Below are 12,120 nucleotides of genomic sequence, written 5' to 3' on the forward strand. Positions count from 1 at the left end.
AACAGTTAAACAAGTCTAAAACGTCAACAAATGCAGGATCAATGACACAGAGACTATGGATCCAGGGTATCTGATAAATCAAAGCGCTTTTGCTCCTAAGGGCATTTTCTTGTTGCAAAAAGAAGGACCGAATACTAAAGATAATGAATGCTCTACGCAATCGTCCCTTGGCGTGGCCATTGGGATCTTCATGAACTTCTTCAACCAAGCGTTTCGTAGGTTAGACGGGTGTCTCGTGCATCGGCTCCTCCGAGATTTACATAGATATCTATCGTTGCAAAAAAAAAAAAAAAAAGAATTGCTGAATGGGCAAAAAAGAGAACAAAAAGCTCAACATGTTCAACGTTTCTCTTGGTTACCCCTTACAGCATCTCAACATCACTACCACCTATCCCTACCTAGTCTTTTCAACCTTTCCTCACCTCACCAGCGTCTTCTCCCACCACTTTACCTCCTCCTCAATCCAAAGCTTCAAATTATTCACCTTTTTAAAGTCGTGCCCATCCCCCGGTAGAACCACAAGCTTGACATCACCCCCTTTATCCCTGACCCGGTCTCTAATTTCGACCGACTGACTGATGGGCACGATGGTATCCTTGTCACCGTGAACCAGCAGCAGTGGCGCCGTGATGCGCTCGGCATGAAAAAGCGGACTGCGCTCCCTGAACCTCGCCTTCTTGTCTTCCTCCGTCATGCCCGGCTGCAGCACGAGCAGCTCCATGTACCTCGACTCAAGCTTGTGAGTCTCCTCGTCCAGCGCCGAGACGTCCGAGACGCCGCAGTAGCAGATGCCGCCGGCAAAGACGTCAGGATGCCAGACCAGCGACTGCAGCACGTGGTAGCCGCCTGCGCTGCCCCCCTCGATTCCCACGCGGTCCCGGTCCACCAGCCCGCGCGACGCCAGGTGGTCCACGGCCTCGGGCACGTCGTCGCGGTCCAGGATGCCCCAGTTCCCAAACAGGCGCTCGCGGTACGGGCGGCCGTGCGCTGTCGACCCCGTGTAGTTGATGTAGAAGACGGCGTAGCCCCGCGACGTCCAGAACTGCTTGTGCATGTCCAGCCCCGGCGTGCAGTGGCCCGTCGGTCCGCCGTGGGTGCCGACGATGAGGGGCGGCGGGGTTCCCTCCGGCCCGGTGAAGTTTGGGTTGGTCGGCGGCCAGAGGAAGCCGTGGATGGGCCGGGTTGGCTTGGAGGTTTTGGACTCGAGTTGGATGTGCTGCGGCGTAGAGAATATCGACTCGGGGAAGGTGGTGGTGGTTGATCGGTGCAGGAGGGTCTTGTCCTTGATCTTGGCCTCGGGTGTCAGGGTCACGCTGTAGACGGCCGGAGGGGTGGTGTGGCCGCTTCCCAGGACCAGGAAGGAAGATTCTGTTATGGTGCAGAGGGGATCGAGTCGCATGTCGTGAAGTGAAACGTCAAGGGGAGTCCATTCCTGAGAAGTGATGTCGACGTGGATCAGATGGCTGGTTGCAAACTTGGTGTAGACCGCCAGCATTTTTGTGGCAGAGAGGAACGTGAATGTTTGGCTATCGGGGTGTTTCCATTAGCTTTGTCTTGTCTCGTCAAGGTTCAACAAGTCGAGCACAAGTCGTTCTGGTTAGTAGAAAATGGGGAAATGGTCCAGACTTACAAGCCGGGAAACCAGCTGACGTCCCCAAACTCAACCCCTTCCAGACCCTGCAGCTTGAAATGCCTCGCACTTCCTTTTCCCTCTTCAGGCTTGACGGTGAAAAGCTGTCGAAACTCCATGCCCGTCTGCTCGTGTGTGAAAAACAGCGTCCCATCAGGCGCCCAGTGCATCTCCCCCACGAGCTGCCCATCCTCACCCGCAACGACCTCAACGTCACCAAGCAGCCTCCCCTGATCCCCCATCCAGCGCGCCCAGCACAGCTTGACGTCCTTGAACGGCAAGCCCGGGTGGTTCCACTCGCGCCAGGCGACCCAGGCTCCATCGGGGCTGAAGCGTGGGTACGAGTAGAAATCCGCAGTGTCCGCGATGCGGGTGACCGTCTTGGAATCCAGGTTGATGGCCGAGACGTAGTTGCGCACATAGTCCGGGGCCGGGTTAGTGTGGTCCTCCTCGACGCAGAGGATCCACGGCGAGGGCTGCTGTGGGTGCGGGTCAAAGTCGGCGAAGCGCAGGACGGACGAGTGCAGAATGGTTTCGACCTTGCCCGAGTCGATGGTCAGCAGTTTGAGGGCGTTGTGCTTTGCGTCGGAGAATATGATGCTCAGGGGGCTGCCCTTGTTGGACATGAGAGCGTATGGCAGGCCGCCGTACTCGTAGACGTCGGTGCTGCATGTGTGCGGCTCTGGTAGGACGGATTTGACCTGCACAGAACCGTCACTGGCTCGGGTTGCCTCCATGATGGTGTTGGGACCATCGGGTAGGCTTTCTAGGAAGAACGTTCTTCCCGAAAGAGGCTGTGACTGTCAGTCTAGGCCTGGGTTGCAGACAAGAACATCCAATGGTGGGTTGATTGACTTACACAAGCCCTTGGTGACGACAATATCTTGGCTCCCGCCGTGGCATCTTCAATACTGATGGCACTCTCCCACTTGCCATAAGGGGCAACTTTTTTGGTCGCCATAGCGGGCAGTGTTGGAATTCGATAAGACCACTAAGAGGCCAAACGAATTTCTTCTTTTCCTCGGCTAAGTAGGTAGGTACCTACCTGTTTTGCTGTTAACTAAAGGTTTGCTGAAGCCCAACTTGACCACATTAATATTCCAACACAAGCAGAGGCAATCCTGAATCATACAAAAGCAGGGATAAAATCCTGCGATTATCTCAACAGTTGAAGCCAGCAAAGATACAAAATTACCAAGATGGGGTAAAATCCGAAATATGTCAGCAAAGCCCCTCTCATCTTCTCCGCATTCGGAGGGCGCTGATAGGAAATGAGCAAACATGAACATTTTGATGAACTGATGAGATGAGCAAGAGACCTTAATCAGCGTCCTACTTCCAACGCACCACCCATTGGTTCCGAATGGTTGCGCGAAGTAACCCAGAGCCGGGCAATCAGGTCTTGGCCGATAAGTCATCATTCTAGTTTTCCCTTTTTGTTGTTCTGGCCCAAAAAAGCCTTGTCAAGCAGAAGATCAAAGTCTTGTTGAATAACAAAAAAAAAAAAAAAACCTTCCGTTACAGACTTCAACGGCAGATTTAATAGACACTCGCGAGAACCGGCCAGCCATACAGCGCACATCTACATTGCCCACCTAATCACAACCCATCGTCAATGATATAGCAGCGTAATTTTTGCATGCTTGAAAAAACAACCCGCGACATATAGTTGCCATGGAAGGAAAGGCGGCTGAAAAAAGTTCTGTCAACCGTAAATTACTTCATAATACAAAGTAATCACGACGACAAAATATTGGACTGTGGCGTCAGGGGGAGATGTTTTGCCTACACCCAGGCAAGCCAGGGACCATTCCCGCCACGCCACAGCTGGACTAGCGGCGTTACTAACTTTCTTTACCCGACCAGGGGGTTTTGAGCGGAGGATTCGGAGAATCTATAGCATCGCGATTTCGCTGTCAATTAAATCTGCAAACGCCTAGACAGATCGGAGCTACGTAGTTGTTAGATTCGGCAGAGGGAGAGAGACAGTGACAGTCGCGGCTGGCGATGTGTTTCCTTGTCTAGAGGGACTCGAGCCTCTTGTTCTGGATTGCGGTATGAAAACAAGTGTCAAAGTCAACAACCTGCTAATCCCATTTATCCATCCTGTACATCTTGGGCCCAAGAATAGGGGGGGCATGCTGTTCATGCAAAAAAAAGGGCGAGTATATGCAAAAAGCAATGCTAAAAGTGAAACAGAAAAACAACTGCATCCAACTACCTACCAGCATATATGGCTTGCTACGCTTGCGGTTCATGGTCTGCAAAAAATGAACGCTGAATAAATCTTGGGGTTAGAAACCCAAGTGCAAAAACACAAACAGCCACCCATTACATCAAAGCCAGCGCTAGAGAAAGGTCGTTGCAAATAAATTACCCGCGATTCAAACGGACCCTTGCCGCGTTTAACCCACTACAGAAAAAAAGATAAAAAACAACAACAAGCAATGTGAAATCACACAGGCCGCAGGTGCGCCGGCGTTTGCGCCAGTTTGCTCCGCAGGACCTGCTCACCTACATACGTTCCCTTGAGCCACCGCTTGCCCGACGTCAGGTGAAACTGCCGCCTCCCGTGCAGGATCCTCATGTTGTCAAAGATGGCGCACTCGCCCGGCTTCATCTTGTATTCAAACATATTCTCTGGCGCTGTCGACGAGTCCCGGAAGCTCCGGGCTGCCGCGCGCCACTCCTCGAGTGCGTCCTGGCTGTTGATGGAGGCTGACAGGCCCTGAGGCGCTGGGAAGTTGTTCTGGAATGGAGGCGACCAGCCGATCGAGTCGATGGCTCCGCTGCCGTCCTTGCTGAGCGTCACGACTGGTCGGTTATATTCATACCAGTGACCGTGCTTATCGTAGTGGTAATACACAGGCTTGTTCTTCAGCAGCTCAAATTGTTTGGGGTTTTGATTGCGGACCTGCTCGGCCGCTCTAATTCCATCACTGAAAAGTGACTCTCCACCCTCGCAGCTGTTGGCTAAACAATGAAGCAACTGCAGTCGTGGAGGGTCTTGCATATACAACAGATCCTGGTGCAGGCACAAAAATACATTCGTGTAGGCAACGTTTTCAGCTTGCGGCTTGGATACCACATCCCACGTCTTTCCGTAAAATGTAGTTTGGGCATGACCGACAGCGCAAGCCATCTCCTCAACCGCGGTTTCGGACTCGGGGACGTCCTTGATAAACACAAGACCTAGCCTTGCCAGGTCGAGGAACCCACGCCAAAAGACCTCGCCGTCTCCCTTGATCCATTCGGAGTAGGGGATGAAGCGCACCTGTTTCTCAAAAGACGCCTTGTCCCACGTGGTATGCTGCACCACGTCATCCTTTGGCTTTGGCCTGTCGAGGGCCGACTGGATGAAAGAAGCCGGGTATACCGACGTGTGGCTCTGCTGCCCTCCCGTCAAGAAGTCGTCTGCCCAGACCACCTGGACGCTCTCCCCATCCGCCGCGACGCCGACCTTGCGGACCCTCAGCGACGAAGGCACGTCGCACGTCTCAAAGTTCTTCTGGCCAGACGACGAATCAACGCAGGCGCTGCAGCGGCACGAGTCGCGCAGCCACAACTTGGACAAGGGCGTTTCCAACCCGTCGTTGAAGCGAACGGCCAGCGTGCGCGAGCCGCTGTCCCACGCTGCAGCCAGAGGCCCAGATGCGATATCGTTGTGGTGCTCAGGGGTAGCAGTAGCTGCCGAGCGCGGCTGTGCAGCAGGCTGCGAATAAGACCTGCTCCAGCCGTAATTACCAGTGGCGCTAGGTTGCGCAATAAACCGGGATGCGGGGGCGGGCGGGACGACAGCCACACGGCTCCTTGCGTAGGGCAACCGAATTTGAGACCGCAGCAACAGGCGGCAGCTAAGGCTTCTGTGGAACATGCTGGCAGACCAACTATAACTCTGCTGCTTCTGTTGAAAATCGATCTGGAGAAAAAAAAACCCCCAAATACACTAATTATAGTTTCCGAAATAGATTTCGATTTTTGACGATCCTGCGATGAAAGAGGAGGATGTGCTTGTCAAATTAATTTCCATGTGGGAAAAGCCCTGTTTGCTTTGTTTTGGGTTGATGATCTGTCGAGCGAGCACCCTACAGTAGTACAAAGTACGTTACGCTAGGGCACAGCGGGGTTGTCCTTGTGTTTGAGCGTCTCCCACGTACCGAAATTATCCACGTAATACCAGCTAAATGCAGGTATCTAGAGTTGATCGAGTGCACAAACTCTTTGTGGACATTCAATGATGATCATGAACAACCTATATCTTCCCAGAGACTTCATAAATAACCCCCGCATTTGCTGTCATCATGAATGTCGTTGCCTTTCGCCCCGTGGGTCCATTAGCTCGTCGGACGAACGGTTTCTCATGGCGGTGTAATTTTTCGGCATGTGCGGCGGCCTGCCTGGTTGGTGTTGGAGATGAGCCGAGGCGCGCGGCAAAGATTAAGATTGAAATTGTTCGAATTTTCTGATTTTTCTGCTGTCATCAATAAAATCACTAAAAACCACAAACACAGATTAGAACTAGAGGCGCCAATTTGGTCGTGGAGGTCGTCGCACAGTGCAACAACAATCTGCATTCTTCAAAATTTGGTTTTAGAAACGCCTTCCTGCTATGAATCTTAATACTCAGCCATTGGATTGGTGCAGGGTCATTCCATCTAATTCAAGCGTTTCAATCGATTTATTTGTTGTATAAAAGGCAAATATGTACCGTACCAACCAACCTCACAACCCCCATTCAGCAACAAATCATGGGGATAAGTAAGCAGTAAGCAGATTTTAATTGCCGTCTGACTTTGATTCTAAATTAAAGTATTACATGCATCGAGGACGTAAGAAATATTTCCGTAAGCACTTTTTTCCAATCACTATGATCAAATAAATGTAAATACGGTTCTCCGAGTGTCTTTGACAACACATCCATGAACTTTGGTCGTTCCGTTTCAAAACACTCTTCAGTCGGGAGATCCACGTGCCCGGCCGTTGCCTGCAATGAGTTGTACCTGCATAAAGTGACAAGAAATTGACTCGTATCGGCCTAAACATAGGTACCTATCCAATTGCGTCTGCAGTGGTAGTGTGATGTTTCCAAACAATTACCAACCGAGTTATTTCCTGATTTCCAAAAGAAATCCATCCATCCATCCATTCCAACCCCATCAACGCTGCACACTCTGAGTGGCGAAGCGAACGAGGTCCAGAGGTAGGTACGTAGTACAACGGAGTTGATGTGGAGCAAAATAATGTACAAAAAGTAAGTACCGCATAGCAACAAACAAGAAAGGAAGGATCTTCAGGTACAGAGGCACAGACTCGGGCCTAGACCCCCAACAACAAGACCTCCTGCAGTTCCCGCTCAATTGGAACCCTAATGTACCAACCACTACCTACCTAGGTACCTTACCTTACCATTTAATTACATTTGATGCTGGCTAGTAACCGCTCAGCCTTCATCACAGTCCTGGCGTTCTTTGATTTCCTTGGATGGGAATTGTTTAATTGAGTCATGTTACGAAAGTCGAGATGAATGCATCAATCAAACCCATTCAGTGTCGATATTAGTACAACGAGTTACCCTGGGATACCCTCAACTGCTTTGATTAATCAATACCCAGAGATGGGCTGGAATCTTTCCCCATGTCACCCGAGGCGCCAAGAATGGTGCTCTGTAAGGAATCCTGGAATGTCAACTGGAGATAAGGGAGAGAGAAATGACGCTAGGACCAGATGTCCCTGCCAAGGTCCCTCCCAGGGCGCCTTTTATTTGGCCAATTAGCCTGGCTTGGGCAACGAGTGGACCTGTGGTAACCTGCCGCCGAACCTGAACCAGAACCTGACCCTGAACCAGTGATTGGGGGCGTGGCAAGTGTGGTTACGGAGCAGTAGCCCCAAGCGCCGCGTCCCCCTACTATGTACTCTTGTTGTCCTCCACAATGGGGCCAACTTCACCAGCAGTGTGGATGGTGCAGGGAAGTGCCGCCGCGAGTGGCTTCCCCTTCGAATAAGGTGATACTTGGCAAATCTGGGAAATTCGCCCAGAAATACCCCTGTTCAAAAGTTACTTCTCGCCCACTCCCCTCGCATCCGTCTGAGAGGGTTGCTTTCTGCCCTCGGTAGACTAACTTTGATTGGACAAGGGCCCACCTCGACAGCAGCAACAGCGCCTACCCTTGCTCCCATTCCTTTGTTCTTTAATCTGTTTAATCTCTCGACATTGACGCTCGGAACTTTCTTTCTCTTCCCTTTTCTACCACCACCTCGCTTGGACAGCGTCCTACTTGTCGATATCCGTTCATTTTTAGTTGTTTCTCACGAAGCACCAGTCACTCCTTTTGACGATCGGGTCACCACATTCTTTTACATTCCACGCCGAAGAAGAAACAAAAAAAAAAATAACCATCAAACCTCGTCTCTTCCCTCCCAAATCCACTCCTGAGTATTCAGACCTGGCTCTGAATCAATCCTGGGTATTGGCGTTTCGCGACACAGGAAATCCAATCCAAACTCACCCTTGAGATTACGACTTGACGACATCGTAACGAACGACTCTGAATAGAGAGACTTGAAATAGACTTTCACAATGCATTTCGCACCACTCCTTGTTTTGGCCGCCGTTGGCGCGTCCGCTCACCCTTCGGGCCATGCCCACCTCCACCGTCGCGCTCACGATAGGCGTAACCCTGAGCCCAAGCCTGATCCCGCTGTTGGAGATATTGTTACTGCCACCATGATGGGCAAGGTTGTCACCTGGACCAACACCTATGACGGCTCACCTTTCATCAAGCACGACCAGCCAGCAGGCGCTCAGAGCGCCGCTGCGGAGCCGTCTGCCTCCCCGACAACAACCTCCAGCCCCCCAACGGCTGCCGCTACGTCGTCTTCGGCCCCCACCGCGACTCCGGCCAGCAGCTCGTCAAGCAGCTCTGGCTCTAGCTCTGGATCCGGCTCTGGTATTACCTCTTACACCTCGTTCTGCAACGGGCAGTCTTCCAAGTCCAAGCGTGCCACCGTCGCAAACATTGCCTACGTTGGTAACACGGGCACCTCTTCAAATTGGGGATGCAACATGATGCTCGTTGCCGACGCCCAGACGGCCGACCAGTACAACTACACCATGAAGATTACCAACGACTCAAACGACAAGCAGATCTGCACGTGCTTCAACAAGATTGGCCCCGATGGAAAGATCGACGGCTTCTTCCACGAGGGCATTACTTGGACCATGCAAGGACGTGCCACCCAGTACGTCGCATTCGACAGCAACTCGCAGGGAGGCTGTGTTTGCAACGCAGGTAACAGCCTGCGCAAGACCTCGAACGGCCAGTTTGCCGGCACCTGGATCGAGAGCGACTTCGGTTCCTCGGTCAACAATGGCTGGTCGGGCGCTGACATCTCGTCAATTGTCGCCGATAACAACAAGATGCAGGTTGACGGCGCCAAGGTTTGCTTCAACGGCAAATGCTCGACCATCTACCCCGGTGGCAAGGCCGACAACGCTTACACTGGCGGCCTGGAGGATGCTGACGGCATCGGCTTGAACATTCCCCCTGGCAAGGTCCAGTTGGAAGTCCAGGTTGCCTTCAGCGGTTAAATCTGAGTCTTGTTTCCTGTATGGTGTTTGCCAACTTTGGCAATATTCTACAACCCCGATGACTATCCCGCCTTGACTGTGTCGAGATGTCTGATAGGCGATCTTTTTTTTTACTTTGTCTTCTATACTTTCGTTAAACGTCTGGCGAGAGCCATCGTCTAGACTATTTCTTTTCCCATTGAGCTTTGTGGTCTGGACAAAATATCTTTGGCCATCATCTATTTCAGTTCAGGTTTAGCAGTCTAATGTTTTTGAGTTCAAAATCTATTTCTGGAAATCCTCTTGATCTTTAACGTTGCTCGTGCTTGTGTTTGTACTCTGGTGATGATTATGCATGTCTCAGTAGTTTAAAAGTTCAGCTTGTGTGACCACTCACAGCATTGGCATCTGCTGTCCTACCCAGCAGGTAGCCGCGAGAATTTCATATTTTCTGGGTTTGCCCTGGTCCTTGGTACTCTGTTACATCAAGGTTGTTTTGACAGCGCACGTGCTACACAATGGAGAGGCACAATTTTGAACGGCATGTTGGACATATTGGACATACAACAGACAGTCAAAAAAAAGTGTGCGATGATGCCCTTGTCAGATTGTGAGTAAGACTAGGTACTTACTACCCTTTGCCACAAGGTCCACCAAGCCCGCAGCCAGCCAGAGTCAACCAATTCTTACGCGAATAGACAGATCGGCCATCTGCAGCAGTGAAGTAATTAGTACCGAGCGGTATGTTTCCCTGACATCAACAGGGCGACGAAAGATGCAAGACAAACAACGAGAGACAATTGCCAGTCAAAAGAAAAGCCAATTCCATTACATCACATGTTGTCGATCAACAAGTTTGCTGATCCAAGAGGATCCAGACCTGTCAAAATAAATAAAAAATAAAAAATCGCCCTGACGATCCGGCCAAGGCAAGCGGATGAGCGTCAAAAAAAGCTTGGCAAGAGGAGAAAAGAAAAGGTTACCACGTAAGCCAAAGGGGGAAAAAAGGACCAGACACAAAAAATCACTCTTTGACCCCGTTACCAGCCAAGAAAAAATTGGATCGAGTAGAAGCTCTAGAATGGGCCCACAAGCCGCCACGTCCGCCGCCAGGGTGTTTCTGCTCTCCTTTGTTCTTCTGACGTGGTTGGAGTGAATTGGTTAGACGACGTCAACCGCGGTACGGAGTATTGTCTAGATTGGCAAAGCGGAGACGTGGGTATATTTTTTTTGAATGAGGTCTTTTTTTCCCTCTCCTCTCATGAGCAGTTGCTTCTTCCTGCAATGATAATTCACCGAGCAGGCGAATCTGTATTCTCCAGTCGGTGAGCGATTTAATTGTTCGGTCGTGTATCTATTATTTTGCCATCGCGATTGGATCAAATAGCATGTTGAACAAAGGAAATACCAGCAAGGAGAAAAAGTTGGCACAATTCTCACAATCCGGAAGCTCACTGCGGATCTTGCCCCCTCCCTGCCTTGGTCCGCCCGCGCCCTCTTACCGGTCCATGCAAGGTACGCACGGAACCCTCCCAATCGGAAGCGAAAACTATCGAGTGCATGAACATCATAACCCTAACGCAATATAATCCAAAAAAGATGGGTATCGGCAAGGGCGGTTTTGTTCCTAGGTCTGGAGTCTTTGTACCGAACGAACGAGCAAAAGCTTGGAACCCTCCGAGAATCCCACAATCCGGACTTGCCAGGGAAGAAAAATCCCGCCACGGCCAGGGCAGCTTTTGTTTTCGTGTGGAGTTTGAATTGCGGTCTTTTTTTTTTTTTTTTTTGTTGGTAGAAAAGACTAAGAGCTGAGTCAGAAAAGCTTAGGAAACCCCCCCTTTTTTTGCCTCCTCTCTTTCTCTCCTTTAACTTCATTTTCCAAGGTGGCTTGGGTGGGAAAAACAAAAAAACTAACCCGCCCAACCAACTCCACCCCCATCGATCTGGGTGGAAAAGCCGAACAATAGCCTGCGCCGCGCCGCCTCCCCGTCAATCCGCATCAAACCGTTGACGCCACGCCGGGGGGGGGNGGGGGGGGGGGGGGGGGGGGGGGGGTTTGTACTGGAAGGCTGTGCAAACAAAAAACCATTGGTCCGGCTCCCCGAATCGCTTGAGCGGGGCCCGTTGAAGGGGGTTTTACGGACGTCACCTTTTTTTTATGCCAAGTTGAATACCTTGGTCAAAGGGGTGGAACGAGAGTTGGGAAGGGGTTGGCATCATTCGGTTTTGCATCCAACACGAGAGTCTGGGCAGGGGGGGCTCAATCGATATCGACGGCGTCGAGAAGAGGCCTCCGCGTCTTTGCTGGTATTGATCGACCGGCTTTGACTTCTGGTTTTGGTATGTTAGCAGCTCGAATATTACAACTCTGTGAAGCCTATCCATCATCTCCTTTCAAACATCCTGCATCTCTTTACCGTTGCTGGGGTCTTGTCAGGTTGTAATGGTGACATCCGTCTCCATGTCACCTAGAAACCTAGTTCTAATACTTCCTAGTAACCAACTGTAACATTAAACCTACCAGGTAGAACTATCATGTATGTAACATTGATTCGTATAGTATTCACCACTCATTTCGGCTTTTGTTTGTGTTAGTTCAAAGTAATGGGGCCTAAAGGAGTAAGCTGGGTTCTTACCTTCTGTTCTACTCTAATGCTAGTTCTAGTCCCTGGATCTATACTTATCAGCCAGGCCAATATCACCGTCACAAAGACCGTTGCTAAATTGCAAATTGTCCTTCTTTGACTCATAACTTGATTTTCTTTTTTGCATGAATATCCTTACGGTCCTCTCCCGATACTACATGTTTGTTGTAATGCTACATCTGTTAATTCCAGGGCCTCAGTGGCTAAGCTCCTGTGAATATTTATTCCTTATACAATAGCTTAGCAATGGAACTTGCGCATGCTAATTATTGCATGAA

At 50.7% G+C, this 12,120-nt stretch overlaps 5 protein-coding genes across 5 annotated transcripts; 2 read left to right on the forward strand and 3 right to left on the reverse strand.

Moving 5' to 3' along the window:
- Positions 1–227: 227 nt before the first annotated feature.
- PgNI_06205 (uncharacterized protein) lies at positions 228–2,801 on the reverse strand. Its single transcript, XM_031126231.1, has 3 exons — positions 2,490–2,801; positions 1,631–2,424; positions 228–1,526 (listed from the first exon to the last, which is right to left on the reverse strand). Exons 1-3 carry the CDS (start codon positions 2,589–2,591, stop codon positions 419–421), a joined length of 2,004 nt encoding a protein of 667 aa, XP_030982656.1. The 5' UTR covers positions 2,592–2,801; the 3' UTR covers positions 228–418.
- A 1,284-nt stretch (positions 2,802–4,085) lies between these two features.
- On the reverse strand, positions 4,086–5,504 carry PgNI_06206 (uncharacterized protein; the record flags this gene model as incomplete). The annotated part of the gene is made up of 1 exon (XM_031126232.1): positions 4,086–5,504. One exon carries the CDS (start codon positions 5,502–5,504, stop codon positions 4,086–4,088), a length of 1,419 nt encoding a protein of 472 aa, XP_030982655.1.
- Positions 5,505–7,678: 2,174 nt separating this feature from the next.
- Positions 7,679–7,807, reverse strand: PgNI_06207 (uncharacterized protein; the record flags this gene model as incomplete). Its single annotated transcript, XM_031126233.1, has 1 exon — positions 7,679–7,807. The coding sequence occupies one exon, from the start codon at positions 7,805–7,807 to the stop codon at positions 7,679–7,681; it is 129 nt and encodes a 42-aa protein (XP_030982654.1).
- Positions 7,808–8,207: 400 nt separating this feature from the next.
- Positions 8,208–9,218, forward strand: PgNI_06208 (uncharacterized protein; the record flags this gene model as incomplete). The annotated part of the gene is made up of 1 exon (XM_031126234.1): positions 8,208–9,218. The coding sequence occupies one exon, from the start codon at positions 8,208–8,210 to the stop codon at positions 9,216–9,218; it is 1,011 nt and encodes a 336-aa protein (XP_030982649.1).
- A 1,231-nt stretch (positions 9,219–10,449) lies between these two features.
- On the forward strand, positions 10,450–10,985 carry PgNI_06209 (uncharacterized protein; the record flags this gene model as incomplete). Its single annotated transcript, XM_031126235.1, has 2 exons — positions 10,450–10,712; positions 10,797–10,985. A coding segment is annotated over exon 2 (189 nt), but the record flags the coding sequence as incomplete, so codon positions are not given.
- Positions 10,986–12,120: the final 1,135 nt, after the last annotated feature.

This window comes from Pyricularia grisea, chromosome I (genome assembly GCF_004355905.1).
Source record: "Pyricularia grisea strain NI907 chromosome I, whole genome shotgun sequence".
In the NCBI taxonomy this organism is placed as follows: domain Eukaryota; kingdom Fungi; phylum Ascomycota; class Sordariomycetes; order Magnaporthales; family Pyriculariaceae; genus Pyricularia; species Pyricularia grisea.